Consider the following 19,685-nt stretch of genomic DNA (forward strand, 5'->3'; position numbering starts at 1 on the left):
CTGACAGTTTTCTGAAAAAGCTATGTTTCTATGTCAGTCGTTCTTCAATTTTTCAAAAATATAGCAGACCTACAAGCTCGTAGCGCGCCACTCTTTCCCGCCCAGAATGGCAGCAAAGAGGAGGGTCAATGCAGGTGTTGGACATTTTGAGGATCAAGTTTGAAGGACAAGCCAGTGTTATAAAATTATGTTTTTGATACAACCTGCTGCTGGTGTATATTGAGTGGGGAAACAATGTCTGTTGATAATATTTGGAATTTTGTTTGGTAGTTTTGGATCCCGGGGCAAAAAAAAAATCTGTTTTTGGGGAAGTTTGGGAACCACTGCTTTACACCAGTGGTTCCCAAACCAGCCAAGGACCCCCCATAAGAGAAGGTTTTTATGGCTCTAGCAGCCATTTTCATTTCAAGGGCCCCCGGTTTTACCTGAATTAGGCTTTCCTATCTCTGGGACCCCAGTGTATATTGTAAAAAGTTTAACTCTGAGAGTGTACAAATGGAACCAAATTGAGTCGTTAAGAGTGAATTTGGTTCCATTTGTACACGCTCTGTGTTACAGACCCACTAGAGTCCATTAGTTCGTACACTGAGTTACAGACCCATAAGGGTCAATTTGGTTCCAAACTATCATTTAGCACGGGGACCCCCTGGAACACCCTCAAGGACCCCTATAGGGGTCTCCGGACCTCACCCTGGGAACCACTGCTTTACACCATGCACCCACCGCTTTCAAGCCACTCTTTGTTTTTTTTTCTTCCAGACAACACGGCTTCAGTTCTGACCAAGCGCGGCGGTTTCCGCAGACGGGAGCAGCCCACGTACGGGCTGCCCGTGCTGATCGTGGACAGCGGCAGCCCGGCGCTCAGCAGCACCAACACGCTGGCGGTGCGCGTGTGCGACTGCGACGCGGACCGCGTGCCCGTGTCGTGTGGCGCCGTCGCCTACACGTCGACGGGCCTCAGCACGGGCGCCCTGCTGGCCATCCTGGGCTGCATCATCACGCTGCTGGGTAAGGAAGAAAAGAATGTGTTCTTATACGTCGGTCCACATCTGGACTTTGTTCATCTGTATGTTTAAAGATGGAGTTTGTGCCGTGACCAAATTTGGACCCGTTTTAGCTCTCACTCACGAGATACATTATTAATTGTTAAACATCTGCATTAGTTAATTTACAAGACGTCTACACAATATTAGAGAATGTAGAAGAATTATAGTTATTTTGATTGATTTAGCCTTTTGTCTCTCCTACAGTATCAGTACAGCGTGGAATTGTGGACAAAATCTTATCCGATTGATAGGAAAATATTCTTTTGTTTTGGGGTCTGCTAAATCTCATCAAATGGTGGTCCGCGGCTCAGATGCAGAATATATAGAATGGCCCTTGATATGAAAAGGGTTGAAAACCACTGGCCTAATCTCGTCCGTTCGTCCGTCCGTCCGTCCGTTCGTCCAGGTTTCTGCCTGTTGAATTTTTGTTGCAGCTTGCATCCAAGATGCTGAAACTGAACACATTCATTTTGTATCATAAAAAAACACACAAAAACATTAATGGAAATTGTATGCAAAGGTTAATTCTACAAATTGTATGCAAATTAAGTTAATATCCCCAAAGTAAGCGCTCAGAGTCAGCACCAGACCCCGATCAATTTACACAATGCATGTTAAACTATGTTGTCTTGTGACAGGGGGTTCAAGTAGGGATGTGTTTTCTGATCTTTATTTATCTTAAACAAACAAAAAAAATCAGAAAACTATAATCCATAGTCATCATCAACACAACAACAAATCACAACCATTTTGTGAACAGTTTGTGAAACTAAACCAATATTTGTATTGCTCACCCCATGAAGCCTTGAATTCATGGATATTCTCCTATACTCTCCTATTAACCGATGACCTCATCAGGTTATTGGCTGAGGAATGCAACAACAACAACAACAATACAATGTGTATTTGATAGAAAATGAGTCATTTCAGAAAAAAAAATCACCTAATTTGAACTTTTCGTGGAAACAATCAAAGCAAAGAGTACAAAGGCTTCTTTCTGACTGCTTTGGCTTTCAGCCACGGACTGTAATTGCAGTGTGGAAAACCCTGATTGTTCATTTGTTAATTAATACCGTTTGAAGACGTTTTTTCTTCTCCCAAATTGACTGATTGAACTTTTGAGCTGAGGAATGGCAAAGACTTGACGTCTAAATACGATTCTAAAGATTTGTCTTATAGGGAGACATTAACGTGAGTTGCTACTGTTTGCTCTCTCAGTTGTTTCCTTCTACGCCGAAACTCTTCGCCGTGCAGGAATGGCAGATCTACAAGTGTATTTTGAAACTTGTAGATAGACTGTATGCGTGTGAGAGACCAGGGGTGCCCAAAAGGTAGATCGTGATCACACAGGCTGTGCAGTAGTGTTGTGCGGGTCAGGGTTTTTTTATATAATTTCACTCTGCCCAGCCCGCCCCGCAGCACTGCATACATTTTCACAACTTGACCTGGCCCGCAACCCGGCGCCGACATTAAATGCCGTGCACTACTGTGCAGACATGCCCCTAAACATGTATCATTTTAAATAAATTAATAAACTATGTTTGGCATCTGCCACGTGAATTAAGGTGACTTCACTTGATTGACATCAAAAAGGGAAGTTCAAAGTCACAATGCAATGCTTTGTTTTCAAGAGTGCTTTGCACCATCATCAGTGTACAAAAAAAACCAATTCCATTTCCCATTCCTAATGCATTTGTCTAATATGTAACTATTTTCAGCAATGGGTTAATCATTTTTTGGTGGGTAGATCTGGTTGAGCTGGTCATTTTGAAATTAGCTCTCAAGTCTACAACGTGTGGGCACCGGGCCCTGCCCTAGAACAACAGTGATATTTTCACTGGAGCTGGAGCTGCAGTGTGTTCAGGTTGTGAAAGAGTACAGCTTGAAGACACCACAACATCTAGCTCCGAGTGTAGCCGCCGCCACTTCCTTTAGGGATGTCATATCAAATATTTCAATACTTGTGTATACAGAATGCATATGTGTGAATGCACCGCACTCTTATCCTTCTGCGGAGCTCTCGCGGGTTATCTGTCCCTATTTCACTACGTCAAGAGATGGATTTCAATTGTCGTCCGTCCCTCGATGCCTGGCTCGCTGCCGCATGTAAACAAAGCTCAAGTGCGCGGCAAAGGATCCCAGAGCACTAGAGAGAGTGTAAACAGCGGAGATGCTTACGAGTCTATTTATATTATTCATTGTGGCATTCATGTTGAAACATCTTTCGATGACTCAGAACGGCTGACATCCTGAGGCCTCACCACAATATCCATGACAACCGGCCAACCCCACTCAGCATTTAGAGCAGGCCAGGCTAAAGAGAAGCAGTGTGGTGCAGAGCACTGGTTTCCAAGTGTGGGGTACGCAGAGGTCCAGGGGGTACCTCTGCAGTTTAACCCATTCTGACCGGGCACCCATTTTGGTGTTGGCATCATGTTATGCTTTAGCTATTGAAAAATAGCAGATCTACAAGCTCATATCGCGCCACCGAGTGGCGCGATACGAGCTTGTAGGTCTGCTATTTTTGAAAAATTCGAAGAACGACTGACATTTTTAGAATCTGATCTCAGGTCAGAATGAGTTGATCAGACCAGTGTGTGTCCAGTGGAAACCTGGTATGAATCTGATCTCAGGTCAGAATGGGTTAATCAATTTAGACTCGAGACAAGATTCTACAAATGTTTCTATGTTAGTGGTTCTCAAACTATTTCATGTCAAGGACCCCCAGAATTATCTGTAATTGGCTGTAGACCCTCATCTGAAAATATGTTGTTCCAGGGACCCCCTACCCAGAGGCAAAGATTTGAGTTAAAAACGTTTGCTCTGAATGAATTTATATCCAAAGATTTGTGCCACATTTTCATGCTTTTTCAAAAATAGCAGACCTACAAGCTCGCAGACCTACAAGCTCAGACCTACAAGCTATAGCGCGACACCGAGTGCCACGCTATGAGCTTGTAGATCTGCCATTCCGTAGTCGGGTCGCGGGGGCAACAGCTCCCCCAGAGAGCTCCAGACATTCCTCTCCACAGCAACATTAGTAACTTCCTCCTGGGGGATCCCGAGGCCTTCCAAGGCCAGTGAGTCGATCTGCGCCTTGGACTGCCCCGGGGTCTCCTCCCATTGGGACGTGCATCGAGGACCTCCCTAGAGAGACGCTCGAGAGGCATCCTAACCAGATGCCCTCGGACACGCGATATTCACTGAGAAACAACAACAACACGGACACGTAGCGTTAGACGTGAGCACACCACAAGCTGCTTATACGGTAATCAAAGTATTTGTGCTGGGCAGACACGGTCGCCTCGGAATCGAATAGAATCCATTTTCGGTTACTGCGTTGTGTATTTCTGCTTAAAATGTTTTCATAAACATTATTTAGAGCAATAATGTTTAGTTGTAAATTACATACAGTGTTTGTTTACATGGCTGTCATGTTGGATATAGGCCTACGGCACAAAATCAAGCAGCGCAAATTGATATGAGCAGGTGCTCTGAGCCTTTGATTAGACTGTTAGTCTGTTAGAGCCAAGTAGTCAATATCGAGAAATAATAACACACCGCTGAATTAACCAATCAGAATAAAGCATTCAACCAAGCCGTGTAATAAGCAGCAATGGCATTAAATTGCATGTTTTCACATCAACGATTAACTCATTCAGGACAGGAACCCCTTTGGTGTTTTAAGCATTATGTTATACTTTAGCTGTTTTAAAAATAGCAGATCCACAAGCTCGCTTTTTTGAAAAATCGTGAAAATGTGGCACAAATCTTTGAATGTATATTCTTTTAGAGTGAAGTGAAGTTTTTAACTCATATCTTTGCTTCTGGGGGGTTCCCTGGAACAACATATTTTCAGGCGGGGGCCGCGGCCAAATACAGATAATTCTGGGGGTCCTTGACATGAAAAACGTTGAGAATCACTGATATAGAAACATAGGTTTTTCAGAAAAGTGTCATGATTTAGAAGACATTTGTAGAATCCGGTCTCGGGTCTATAGTAGTTGCTTGGAGAGTGAGGTCTAGCCAACACCAACTCGGGATTTCTGGACCGCTGCCCTCCACAATTTCCTATCCAACATCTGGTTCCTGAGCTCTTCAGTGTTGTCAGCGAAGCACGTCTACATATAGGTGGTACGCTTCTTTCCCCTCCTGGCTTTGCCCTGGGTTGGCTCCCAGAGGGTCAATTTATGGGTGCCTAACGCAGTGCCCTGCCAGCCTCATCCTTCTCTCTCCGACTTTGTCCGTGAACCGTTGTATAGGTCCCCATATACAGTAGAGGTCCACATTTCTGATGCGGTCCGTCCATGTGACACCTATAGTGCCATTCGTAGCATTCTTGTGTATAGACTCCATCCAGGGCTTTATCCTGTTGTATTATAAGGGTCCATGTCTCGGTCGCATACAGCAGTACTGACTCCACAGTAGCTATGAACACCCGCCGCCTCTTAAGGTCTTCTCCCATATCTGATTTCCACACTCGCCTCATCCAGTGCAAAGCCTCAGGTCTAAATGGGATAAGGAATCCATGATCACTCGCGCAATTTTGATACCATGGGAGGTATATGATGTGCTTTTGTGTCTATACGTACTGACAGTGTGCAGTAATCTGATCCCAGGTCAGTGTAATCTTCGTTGCGCTTCATGCTTTTCTCTAGCGATCAGCGCTGAGCACGGCTCTTCTCAGGTATCATTATACATAATGATAAACAGATCACAGGTCCGAGGCAAACCCCGGGTCCAAGTGACTGGTAAAACATGGATCCGGAGCCTTATTATTATTATTGTTTTTAAATTGAGGGGATCTGTGAAGAGCTCTCGTGTGTGACATCAGTGCCGGATTGACGTCATTGTCCCACACATTGTCTTAAGACAAACATTAAATGCCATTGATAATGAATGGCCAGTATTGAGTGTTTGTCCCAACACTGACCTTAAAGGACCACTTCACCACTTTTCAACCTATCTTTTATCTTCATATAATTGGTCCTCACTAATGTTCATGATAAAATACTACAGTTTTTTTCCTACTCAGTCTGTGTCTCATAGGATGGCTGTGGGCAGTTCAGAAACCTCTCCACCAGTGACATCATCGTTAGGCAGATTCATTTTTAAACAAGATTATTTTGAAAAAATATTTAGATTTGTATTATCGTGAGAACGATAATACAAATCTAATAGAAAGCCTGCAGTTTCTATTGGCTTCGATTCCCCATCGATGATGTCACTGGTGGACGGGTCTCTGAAGTGCTTACAGCCCTCCTATGAGACACAGACGGAAAATATGGTGTTATTTTATCATGATCATTAGTGAGGACCAATTATAATGAAGAAAAGTTGAAAAGTGGTGAAATGGTCCTTTAAATGCCATTGATAATGAATGGCCAGTTTTGAGTGTTTGTGTAAACACAAACATTGAAGACGAAGGTGAGGACGCAAATTCTGATTGGCCGGAATGAGATGATGTATGATGACACGGGTGTGATGTTAACATTTCTCTCTAATAAACTATTCAATCAATCAATCAATCAATCAATCATCAACGAGGCGTATTATTAATAAATTCACTGAGTCGTGACTGCATCGTGCTCATTAAAAAAACACAGCGTTCGTTTCCCCTCAGAGCCAAATTAATTGTTTCATGCCTTTGTGAACGGCATCCAAAGACCAGGAGAAGCAGCCAGAAATAGAGTACGCTCAATGAGTGAAATTAACCCATTCTGACCTGAGATCAGATTCATACGAGGTTTCCATCGGACACACACCGGTCTGATTAACCCATTCTGACCTGAGATCAGATTCTAAAAATGTCAGCCGTTCTTCGATTTAAAAAAAATAGCAGACCTACAAGCTCGTAGCGCGCCACTCGGTGGCGCGCTATGAGCTTGTAGGTCTGCTATTTTTCAATAGCTAAAGCACGACATGATGCTGACACCAAAATGGGTTCCCGTTCAGAATGGGTTAATTTCTGACGGCGCACAGTGGTTTCTCTCTCTCTCTCTCTCTCTCTCTCTCTCTCTCGTTCAAAACGATACGTAACACATCGGTAGAAGGTGTGTGTGTGTTTGCGCGTGGTGGGGGGGGGATTGTGATATTACAAAGAAGAAAAACGATAAAAAAATAAAATAACGTTGCCTTAGGACACAGACTTAGAAGTAATGGCGTTGAGTCTAATTTGCGTGTGTGTGTGTGTGTGTGTGTGTGTGTGTGTGTGTGTGTGTGTGTGTGTGTGTGTGTGTGTGTGTGTGTGTGTGTGTGTGTGTGTGTGTGTGTGTGTGTGTGTGTGTGTGTGTGTGTGTGTGTGTGTGTGTGTGTGTGTGTGTGTGTGTGTGTGTGTGTGTGTGTGTGTGTGTCCTTCCCTGTCCCCATTTGCCTGCTATGCTCAACTGGACTTTCTCTTACTACTCTACTACTCTGTCTCCTTTCATCCTGTGACTATCTTGGCACATTTTCTCTGTGCACGCACACACACACACGCACAGACACCAGCCAGTGCGTGCTTTGAGTTGCACTAACAGCTATTGGATGCCGCGTGCACGTGATCAGGATACCTTTTTAACCCATTCTGTACGGGAACCCGTTTTGGTGTTGGCATCATGTTATGCTTTAGCTATTGAAAAATAGCAGATCTACAAGCTCATAGCGCGCCACCGAGTGGCGCGCTACGAGCTTGTAGGTCTGCTATTTTTGAAAAATCGAAGAACGACTGACATTTTTTAGAATCTGATCTCAGGTCAGAATGGGTTCATCAGACCAGTGTGTGTCCAGTGGAAACTTCGTATGAATCTGATCTCAGGTCAGAATGGGTTAAACATATACAGCAGCTCAAACGTCTGAGCTGCTCTCCCTCTCCTTCCTCACGGAGCTCGTGTGATATCTGTCTCTGTAATTGACAGCAATTGTGTCGACGTGACTGCGTACGACTCATGTAGCGATTTGTATGCGGCGCGGCGCGAGGAAAGTAGAAAGAGAGACGCCGAACAAGACTTTCTTTCTTGGCGGCGGTGGCGGCGGCGTCGTCGTATGCAGCTGCTGTCAGTCTCATCTCGTGGGTATATACTATACTCTCATCTCTCTCAACTCTCATCGCTTTCAACCCCCCCCCCCCACACACACACACACACACACACACACATCTCTTAAAGGGACACTTCACCCTTTTTGCAAAAAAATATATGTTAATGACGTTTAGAAGCTTTAGATCACTTTCCTGGGGGTCTTTATGTGTGTAATATGTGGTTTTAGATATTTTAGATTGTAGCAGTGAGCCTGTTGTCTCTGATGTCATGGACACTGGTCTCACTACCTTCCTGGACTACAATTCCCATAATTCTTTGGTGCACTGCTCCTCCTTGTGGATAGGGGGGAGAGCTGTCTTACTGAGACAACATGTAGTCCAGGAAGGAAGTGAGCCCAGTGTCCATGACATCAGAGACAACAGGCTCACTGCTACAATCTAAAATATCTAAAACCACATATTACACACATAAAGACCCCCAGGAAAGTGTTCTAAAGCTTCTAAACGTCATTAACATATTTTTTTGCAAAAAGGGTGAAGTGTCCCATTAACCCATTTAGGCCTGACCTCGAAATTTAAAAAAATGTCCTCCAGTTTTCTGAAATAAATTCAAAAATAGCCAGAATGGGTTAACCCATTTTGACCTGCAGATTCTACAAATGTCTTCTCTAAATCATGACAGTTTTCATTGTCAATGTTTCTATGTCAGTGGTTCTCGAAGTTTTCATGTCAAAGACCCCAAAAACTATATGAATTTGGCCGCCGACCCCCCCCATCTGAAAATATGTTGTTCCAGGGACCCCACCCATCCCGGAAGCAAAGATTTTAGTTAAAAACGTTCGCTCTGAACGAATATATATTCAAAGATTTGCACCACATTTTCACGATACAAGCTACGAGCTTGTAGATGTAGATTTTCAACAGCTAAAGTATAACATAATCCTTAAAACACCAAAAGGGGTGTCCCGCCATGAATGGGTTAAGCCCAATTCACGCTCTGTTGCTTGACGCGGATACGATGCTCAGTGGCGTAACGTAACTAAGTCAATTTACTCAAGTACCACTGTACAAGTATTCCCAGTGTTCAGTACTTTAGAACAAAAACTGACAAAGTGCTGGTGCACTTGGAACCTGGCCAGAGGGAAGACATCAGAAGTACTGACAACAGCCAGTACTTCAACACCACTCAGTCTACTCACACAAGCTGGCAAACCGCTCACTCAATCACTACTCATCCCACGTTCACCCCAGCTGGTCCTCTATCAGTCACTCCTCACTCATTCACACAAACACTGAGGGGAAAAGACAACAGGAATATACACATTATGACCCACAGGGCCATAACAACATTTGCTCGGATTGCCGCCTTTTCTTTAGTAGCCGATATACATACTACAAGCTCACAATATGTCGCGATGTTGTGACGTATTGTGAGCTTGTAGATCTAACATTCTCAAAAGATATTTTACAATTTATTTTAACTTGTGCAAATATGGGACATGATTCTGCACATTGTGCACTTTAACTTTTGGTACTTTGAATATATTCGATGCTATACCTTTGTACTTTTACTCAGGTACATTTTGAACACTGGAATTATAACAGTAGGCCTATATATGTCTATTGCAGTATCGATACTTATAAGTAAAACATGTGAGTATAGAGCGCCGCGGTCCCGCCCCCTTTCAGAAAAGCGAGTGGCCCAGGAAATGAAACCCCAATGCATTCTCCCATCGGCACTTCTAATATAATTTATTTAAAGACGGTTACGCCGCGAACAAAGCCAACTCGGATCGTGACAAATCATGACAATGAACACAATGTTTTGGGCCGATCAAATAATTTATAAGACGAAAAACAAAACAAATAGTGTTGTCTCCTGACTTTCTTTTCTTCTTTCTAATGATTTGATCGGCCCAAAACATTGTGTTCATTGTCATGATCTGTCACGGTCCGAGTTGGCTTGGCGTAACCGTCTTTAAATTAATTATATTAGAAGTGCCAATGGGAGAATGCATTGGGGTTTCATTTCCTGGGCCACTCGCTTTTCTGAAAGGGGGCGGGACTGCGGCGCTCTATACTTCGTCCATCAGCACTGTCCCTCATTGTCGTCGTCGTCCCCCCCCCCTTCCAGGTCACTCCCTCCCCCGCTTCCCTCTTCACGTCTGATTCAAGTCGTCCCCTCGTCATCGACCGAATCTTATTAACGCCGACGGCTGAGAGGGAGAGCCTCTTCAGAGCAGATCTATCCAGTTCCTTTTGTTATTCATCAACGCGGGTTCCCTGCAGGAATTGGTTCCTGGCGGTTTTATAGTACAAAGTATAACAGCGTATATACATACTTCTTCTTCTCCAGCTGCCTGCGGTGCCACCTGCCAACGCTCGGAAACTCCGCCGCCGCCGGTAAGGTGAGGCGTGGCGTGGCGCCGCGGGCACATTAGCGCCGGCGTCTAGGCTTTCATGTCCTCGCTGGTCATTAATCATCGCTTGATAATTTTAGATTTCAAGGTACTCGTCCTCTATTCCTCTATACGTACAATACGTTATGTGGGCAAATACTGTGTGTGTGTGTGTGTGTGTGTGTGTGTGTGTGTGTGTGTGTGTGTGTGTATATGTATAGTTTTCTGTCGGGCAGAAACATCACGTATTTTAACTTTTTTTCCTTTTTTTCGTACCTACTTGATCACACAAAAGCATCAAAAGTAGCAGGTGTGCAAACTTGATCTGATACTTTTGCTATTTTAGAAGTTGAATCGTGAAAACATAATTTTTTGGACAAATGAGGTTTCCACCTGACAGACGATATATATATATATATATATATATTTGTTTTCTTCTAAATCTACTGTCTGTTATAAATGTCTTTGTACGATATATATACAGCCTTGTTTATTTCCAAAGAAACTACAAAAGAGTCAAATCATTATTTTGTTACGACTCAACGGCTCCCTGTTTCCTGGTACACAGGTCAGGTGAAGTACGGCTCATATTATAGCTCCAGATGGCCAATTACAGCTAAACTTTATGTAGCACGGCAGCGCTTCCAAAGACGTTGTTTTCTCCTTCCTTTTCTCACACTCGTTGTGGAATGAATGTCGTTCTGTCCGTCCATCCGTCACCCGCTCCATCCTGTTCACTCTGTCAACGTGTCTGTGCATATAAACATCCACAATGCACCCTAGTTTTTTTCCTAAGCGCCGGACGCACATAGCTGTCCGTAAAGGGCTTGAAGGGCCAGATCTTTGTGTGATAGGATAGCCTCCCTATTCTGAAGAGAACTTTGGCAAAAAAAAGAATAGAAGATCTACAAGCTCACAACGGCTATTTTCGGCAAAAGAGGTTTGAGGTTAACAGGGGGAAAAGAGCAGACCAAATACTTACATTTACCAAGTATTGATTTAATTAAGTGGTTAAATGTCATAACCCAATACTGATGATAGTGTTGCCAAACAAGTCTATGAAGCTTTTTTTATGAAATCAGTGAAAACGTTTAATAAAACATCATTATATACAATGCATAGTCCCACTGGGAGGAGACGCCGGGGCAGACCAAGGCGCATTTGGAGGAATCACATCGACTCACTGGCCTAGTTGGAACCCCTCGGGATCCCCCAGGAGGAAGTCACTAATGTTGCTCTGGAGAGGGACGTTTGGAACTCTCCGGTGGAGCTGTTGCCCCCGCGATCCGACTACGGATAAGCGGTTGAAGATGGATGGATGGATGGATAGTGGGGGCCCCTGCTTCATCTCTCTTATCAGCTAAAAGGGCCCTTGGCCTGAAAAGCGTCAGAGCCCTGGACTACGATACATCAACATCGACGCTCTGAACACCATCCGTCTGTGTGTGTGTCTCTATCCTTTCTGAAATGGCTTGAAGGGCAATATTTCAGTCTCGCCATCTGTTTACAGTCTCTATTTTCAGCAGTCGCGCCGCAGTACACAGAGACATCGTATGGGTGTTATGAGTGACGCAGCAAGTGATTCATCAGTCGGCTATTCGACGGAACAACGGCCACGAGCCGGAGGTAACCGAGACGGAGAGAGATTACTTTAATAGTAATGAGAAAGTTCATTATGATGACGCTATACACGACACTGGGGGGGTGGGGGTGGATGCCAGCTCACCGACCGAACTCTCTCCTTTGCATTGATTGTGCTTGATCGATCATTTATGCAATTCAATTACAGCAAAGCCAGTGTGTAACGGTGAATTGATCCCCCCCCCTGTTCCCTTTCCAGTTCATTTTGTATCCACAGTAAGAACTGAATCAGTGTGTCATCCATTACTGTGTCATCAGGACTACCGTATGTGTTTTACCATACTGACTGGTCTGGAGATCATTGTATGTACATTAGAGGGGGTCCATTTTGACCGGCCCGTACCCAAATAGACCTGTCCTGTACTAAATGTACCCAGAGCTGAATGGACACGGCTATTGTTAGAATTCTAGAGTTCCTAACCCGAAAAGTACAGAGAAACCTATGAAAGAAGTGTAATCTGCAGCAACACAAGTTTATACAACACTTAGTGGAGGGTCCCTGCTTCATCTCTCTCTCTCAGCTAAGGGGTCCCTGCTTCATCTCTCTCTCAGCTAAGGAGTCCCTGCTTCATCTCTCTCTCAGCTAAGGAGTCCCTGCTTCATCTCTCTCTCAGCTAAGGAGTCCCTGCTTCATCTCTCTCAGCTAAGGGGTCCCTGCTTCATCTCTCTCTCAGCTAAGGAGTCCCTGCTTCATCTCTCTCAGCTAAGGAGTCCCTGCTTCATCTCTCTCTCAGCTAAGGAGTCCCTGCTTCATCTCTCTCTCGGCTAAAGAGTCCCTGCTACATCTCTCTCTCAGCTAAAGAGTCCCTGCTACATCTCTCTCAGCTAAAGAGTCCCTGCTTCATCTCTCCCTCTCAGCTAAGGAGTCCCTGCTTCATCTCTCTCTCGGCTAAAGAGTCCCTGCTACATCTCTCTCTCGGCTAAAGAGTCCCTGCTTCATCTCTCCCTCTCAGCTAAGGAGTCCCTGCTTCATCTCTCTCAGCTAAAGAGTCCCTGCTTCATCTCTCCCTCTCAGCTAAGGAGTCCCTGCTTCATCTCTCTCTCAGCTAAAGAGTCCCTGCTTCATCTCTCTCTCTCAGCTAAGGGGTCCCTGCTTCATCTCTCTCTCAGCTAAGGAGTCCCTGCTTCATCTCTCTCTCAGCTAAGGGGTCCCTGCTTCATCTCTCTCTCAGCTAAGGGGTCCCTGCTTCATCTCTCTCTCAGCTATAAGGAGTCCCTGCTTCATCTCTCTCTCAGCTAAGGGGTCCCTGCTTCATCTCTCTCTCAGCTAAGGGGTCCCTGCTTCATCTCTCTCTCAGCTATAAGGAGTCCCTGCTTCATCTCTCTCTCAGCTAAGGGGTCCCTGCTTCATCTCTCTCTCAGCTATAAGGAGTCCCTGCTTCATCTCTCTCTCAGCTAAGATGTCCCTGCTTCATCTCTCTCTCTCTCTCTGAGCTAAGGAGCCCCTGAAGACTGTTAAGCTATTTGTATGCTCGACCCCTCCACCTTGCAGCCCCACCTCTGTGTAAGGGCCGTGATTGGCTGTTGGCCGGCTTCCAAGCATTGTGATGCAGAGCGGCGGCTCTCAGCTGCCTTCGAGGCATTAAAACACCCGTAAAGAGCTTTGCTGGAAAGTACTTTGATTCACTTTGTGAGATGCTCCGCTGGATGCCATGGAATCCTGGAAGGACTTGAGCAGCTGTAACGAGAAGAGGCTGGTATTTTCTGCTGATTCTTTCTTTCTTTGTTTGTTTGTTTGTTTCTTGAATTCTTTCTTGATTTCTTTCTTGAATTCTTGTTTTGCACACAACACAGTCAAATCACGAATCACGATTGAGCGTTTTTCATGAATATTAGTAGAGATGCTTGGTACGTGCCAGACAAAGAGTCCCATTTTATACAGAAAAAAAAGATATAGCATAATATAATCCTAGCATCCCTAGGCTTTGTGATGAAAACTTATATGAACTCCTACCCGCCTTTTACTTATATGCAACTGATATAGCAACTGGGATAGCAACGATGGCAACTGAGAAATTAACTGATAATTGTCACGAATGTCCATATATATATATATATTTTTTTTATACACAACCCAAACATTTCCCCCGCACGTTACACGAGAAAGCACAAAAAAAGGACCTCACTTTCTGCGGCGACGGTCGAGGTACAACCAACCAACCAGTCCACCAGTTATCCAACAGAGAACCACCACCCATTCATCAGTGTCCCCTCCCTCCCTCACACCCCCCATTTGGTCCCTTATTATGAGGTGTGAACTGGTATTTGCCTCCCTTCAGTTCCACAGTCCTCGATCTCTCGAGCCCCGCGCCGGATAGACGCCGCAAAGGGGGAGAGAGGAAAAAAAAGAAATATGGGCCCACGGAACGATATTTCACTGGCACCCGCGTGACGTTGATGGATAGAGGATCATTAGACATTTGCCAGTTTGCTTGGGAGGAGAGTTATTTTCAGCAATAATGTATGTGGGGGGAGAGAGAGGAGGGGTTGGAGGAGGGGGGTTCTGGGTAAGATCTCAGAAGGACACGCTTTTTTTTTTTGTCTCCACTCCAGAAGTGAAGTCTCCTTCCTACCAGTCTTAGTGCTATAACACAGTGGGTTTTCAACCCTTTTCACATCAAATGGTGCATTTATATAGCGCCTTTATCCAAGGCGCTTTAGATTGTGCATTACATTCACCCATTCACACACACATTCATATACATTGATGCCGGCAGAAACCATGCAAGGCTGCACCAACCAGCACATTAGGAGCAATTAGGGGTTCAGTGTCTTGCTCAAGGACACTTCGACACTAACTCCGGGGTTAGCCCGGGATCGAACTGGCGACCTTGCGGTTGCCATCCTGCCACTCTAACCCTGAGCCACTGCCGCCATCAAGGCCCATATCGGGGTCATCGCCATGTTGTGCTGGACATTTTGTCAAAATTAAATTTTTGCCACGGACATACAAAATGAGTATAAAAATGAGTAGATAATGAGTAGTTATTACCGAAAGAGCTAGCCTTGAATGACGATAACAGGTCTAACTCTTGAGAGTGTACAAATGGAACCAAATGGACCCTTACGGGTCCTTTTGGTTCCATTTATACACTCGGAGTTATGGGAAATAAAATATTTGAGAACCACTACCGGTAGTTCTAGTTGGACTCTAGTTTGACTAATGTGCCATACATAGTGTCATAGTGTCACACATATTCACATATTCTGATTTCCGGACTTTTACTTGTAACAGAGTAGTTCTACATTGCAGTATTGATACTTTCACTCAAGTAAAACATGTGACTACTTGTTCCACCACTGGCAGTATGTACTGTACGTACAGCATCTAATTTGTTCACATAATCCTTTTATGAAGGATACATCAATATGGATAGTATGCCTCCTGGTTCCCCCCATGCAGCAGACAATTTGTAATCCATAATACAACTTCATAAAATGATTTTGAAAATGCCAAATTAATTACCGTATTGAATTGTGTTTGTGTGTTGAATTGTAAACACTTCCCTGAAGATATTCTATCCAGGAGTTGGATCATAGCAACGGATAAACGTGCACATATCTGGGGAATCACAGGAAAAGTCTATCGTCCTCAGCAATACCACAGACTGCTTCACAAGAACAATGTTGGTGTAACTATAAGCTAGCTGAACTAAATATGGCAGATACATATTATTTTATTTGGGTGGTGGAGATAGATATAAACACGGGATGTTATTAAAATGGCATTATTGAAAGTCCCTTCGTGATGTGTGCAAGGGAGACAAATCAACACATTCCCTGAAGAAGACCTCCTAGGTCGAAACGTTAAATATACAACATCGTGGCTACGAGTGTGCAGCCTTTTTCTCATTTTTACTTATTTACTGCCTTAGGCCAGCACCTCACCTAGCCTGGCTAATAAGCCAGACTAATATCACACAACGGTCTGGCTTATTAGCCAGGCTACACCTGACCTCACCAACACTGGTGTGCGCCCTTTCCTGTTTTGTCTACTTAAGACAAATCAACACTGCCTGTTCCATATCCAATATCCAGCCCCCAAAATATGACTGGGTGCCTGGGTGGTCAAAAGCACTTGTTCTTTCTCTTCTTTTTGTCGTCTATTTTTTTTTATGGCGCCACAAAAATGTCTGCCACAAAAATGAGTAAAAGCATAGAAAAAGGTGAATGTTCTGTGGGGGTTTTGAGACGTTTTAGTTTTACAATTATTTTATCAAATTCAATTCAACACAGACTTTACTGTTGTTCACCTGAAAGCGTTCTGCCAAGAGATCATTATTTTTTGCAATATAATGAAAAGTAATACAATGTTATACAAAGTTGACAGCTTAAAAGCCCCCAAAAGTCACTCATAGCACACTTAAGGACAGCAAGTTCTGCATTTTAGAGCCACAGTGTACCATATTAATCGGGAGACCAATTCACGATTGCAAACAATAGTTTGTTGGCCTTCCCTCCTTCCCTGGCTGACAGGCGGAATAACCATCGGTATCTGGTTTATTTAAAGGCAGTTAATGGGACACTACTACCATTGTATGTTTAATCTCTGCTGGAATGGAACATTATAGAACTGCATTGACTGCTTTTGTTTCAGTCCCCCCAACCACTTGGAATGCAGCTTTTAAATTCAAGATTTGTTCTCCCATAACATTATGATCCATTTAAATGTTTGATTGCAGACCTCCCCACAATGTCTGCAACTGCTTGAATTGCTTCTAAACTTGTGTTGTGTGATTGTGTCACACATAAAAGCGGGACTTTATTGTTCGATTGAGATGTACCTCAACGACACTGCAAAAGAGGGCAACCTCGACGTCCTTTCAATAATGAATAAAGGTTTGAGAATGAATGGATAAACTAAGCTATGACTAAATATATTACGTCAACAAATAAAAACTAGACTCAAATGTTAGGTAGATCCAATAGAACTATAACTAAGTCATTCAATGTGTAGTTGCTCTGAAAATAGCCCATCTATAAGCTCACAACGCGTTCATCACCATCAAGGCACGCTAAAATACATTTTAATCGACAAAATCAACTGTACATTTAGCCGACTAAAACTAGACTAAAACATTTTATTCAAAAGACTAATGACTAAAACTAAATTAAAAACCTGCTCCAGTCTCTTCTCTCCACAGTGATGGTGCTCCTGATCGTGACCATGAACATTTACTCGAGTGCTTCCAAACCCCAATGGCAACATGGCCATGGCCACGGTCTGCATATTATAGTCAATTCTGTCAGTCATAGTTATAGTTAGTAGTTAGTTAGTCATAGTTAACTCCAGTCTCCTCTCTCTCTCCACATGCAGTGATGGTGTTCCTCATGGAGTTAACTCCGGTCTCCTCTCCTCTGTCCACAGTGATGGTGCTCCTCATGGAGTTAACTCCGGTCTCCTCTCCTCTCTGTCCACAGTGATGGTGCTCCTCATGGAGTTAACTCCAGTCTCCTCTCCTCTCTGTCCACAGTGATGGTGCTCCTCATGGAGTTAACTCCGGTCTCCTCTCCTCTCTGTCCACAGTGATGGTGCTCCTCATGGAGTTAACTCTGGTCTCCTCTCCTCTCTGTCCACAGTGATGGTGCTCCTCATGGAGTTAACTCCGGTCTCCTCTCCTCTCTGTCCACAGTGATGGTGCTCCTCATGGAGTTAACTCCGGTCTCCTCTCCTCTCTGTCCACAGTGATGGTGCTCCTCATCGTGTCCATGCGCAGACGGCGCAAGGAGCCGCTCATCCTGGAGGAGGAGCGCGACGTGCGCGAGAACATCGTGCGCTACGACGACGAGGGTGGCGGCGAGGAGGACACGGAGGCCTTCGACATGGTGACGCTGCGCAACCTCAACGTCATGCGCGGCGACCCCAAGGCGCGGCGGGACGTCACGCCCGACACCCCGCCCCCGCCGGCCGCCACCTTCTTCCACTTCCCGGTGACGGTGGCGGCGGCGGCGGGGTCCTCCTCCTCCGGCGGCGGGGGGCAGCCGCGGCGCCCGGCCCCGGCCTACAAGGCGCTCCCGGACCACGTGGCGTTCCGCGAGTTCATCTGGGAGCGCCTCAAGGACGCCGACGTGGACCCGTCGGCGCCGCCGTACGACTCGCTGCAGACGTACGCCTTCGAGGGCAGCGGCTCGGTGGCCGAGTCGCTGAGCTCGCTGGAGGAGGAGTCGCTGGGCAGCGCGGACGGCTCGGAGCACAGCTACGACTACCTCAGCCAGTGGGGGCCGCGCTTCAAGAAGCTGGCCGACCTGTACGGCCACAGTGGCCACAGTGGCAGCAGTAGCGACGGCGCCGCCAGCGTTTTCTCATAGCCTCAAAGGTATCGTCGTATCGGTGTGTTCCCAAAAGAACGGTAAAAAAAAAAAGAAAACGTCCCCCAACGATAGTAATTTATTGCGATCGGTGACAGCAAACCTTTTGCCCTGTCGTGAAGAGATGAAGGGAGGCGAACGATCTAGAATTGACACGTAAAAAGAGTGCATTTGAATTTCAAAGGTTTTCGGGTTGTTTATACCTTCCCTTGTATGGAATTTCAGAAGCGCTGAGAATTGACAGAGATTTCCAAAGTGACTCGATCGACCGAAGAGGAAACCTTGTGCACTTAAAAACATTAAAGGTTTGGGATTTGGACTCAGGTCCGGCTACTGACAGTAAAGTACATAGTGTTTTTTGTTTTGTTTCTTGTTTTGTTTCTTGGGAGGCAGCGGGTACTTCATAACAGCAATGGGCACAAGCCCATCACTGTTGCTTTGATGCCTTCCTTGGCTCTCTTTGTGCTAAAGAAGAAGAAGTAAAAAAAATATATATATACAAAACGTTTTTCTCCTGAAGTGCTCCTATGCGCCTATCAGTAGTCACTTGATTATAATGTAAAATTGAGAACAGTTTGTATGTTTTCGTTGGGGTTGTGGACTTTGTGGGTCAGACATGGTATAGGGCTGCGTTTTTCCATGGACGTTTAATACAGAGAACTACAAAACTCTTTCATGCACTTCAGTCGTTGGTCTCCATGATCATTTTCAAAAGTGCACCTACACCATACAAGTATAAACAACCACTCAAAACCAACGTGGCAAGGGAGCGTTTTTCCTTCTTTGTTTTTCTTAAGTGTGCAGATATAAAGAAAGCAGAAAGAGACAGTCGGCACATTTTGATACAGGAAAAAAAACAAACATACAATCTCTTCTTCTTCACAATGCTTTTAACAGATGTTACAATGTGGTCCCTTTGTGTCTTTGAATGGTGTCTTTCTATCGCCAAGACGTTCACGGATGATGCGACGAACAAGAATCGATGTCAGGATTCTGAAAGCCTTTCCAGGGGTTACATCACTTTTCCATTTTGTACAAAAAAAAAAATAGGCACCTGGAAGGAAACCCAACACAGCGCACCGTCTAGTGTGTTGTAGTACTGGAGTCATTGACTCGTCTCGAGACCGGCCTCGAGTCCAAATTTTCATTGACTCGGTCTCGTCTCGGTCTCGCCCTTCATTTGACTCGGGTCTTGACTCGGTCCCGCCTCCCGTCGGTCTCGATCTCGACCCGGACTCGACCCCCAACCGGACTCGGTCTTGACTCGCACTC

At 44.9% G+C, this 19,685-nt stretch overlaps 2 protein-coding genes across 2 annotated transcripts in view; one reads left to right on the forward strand and one right to left on the reverse strand.

Moving 5' to 3' along the window:
* The window catches only part of LOC308336044 (cadherin-7-like), a gene marked incomplete at its 5' end in the record, with an annotated part of 171,659 nt that extends 152,975 nt beyond the window's left edge, over window positions 1–18,684 (forward strand). The window contains 2 exons of the mRNA XM_080793288.1: window positions 760–1,008; window positions 17,791–18,684. Coding sequence (XP_080649414.1) covers window positions 760–1,008; window positions 17,791–18,413 — 872 coding nt within the window. The 3' untranslated portion in view covers window positions 18,414–18,684. The remainder of the gene's footprint in view (window positions 1–759; window positions 1,009–17,790) is intronic.
* The window catches only part of LOC308336666 (glycogen debranching enzyme-like), a 563,232-nt gene that overhangs the window by 282,986 nt on the left and 260,561 nt on the right, over window positions 1–19,685 (reverse strand). The window lies entirely within an intron of this gene.

The sequence above is a fragment of the Protomyctophum bolini genome (genome assembly GCF_963924005.1).
Source record: "Protomyctophum bolini genome assembly, chromosome: 21".
NCBI lineage: Eukaryota > Metazoa > Chordata > Actinopteri > Myctophiformes > Myctophidae > Protomyctophum > Protomyctophum bolini.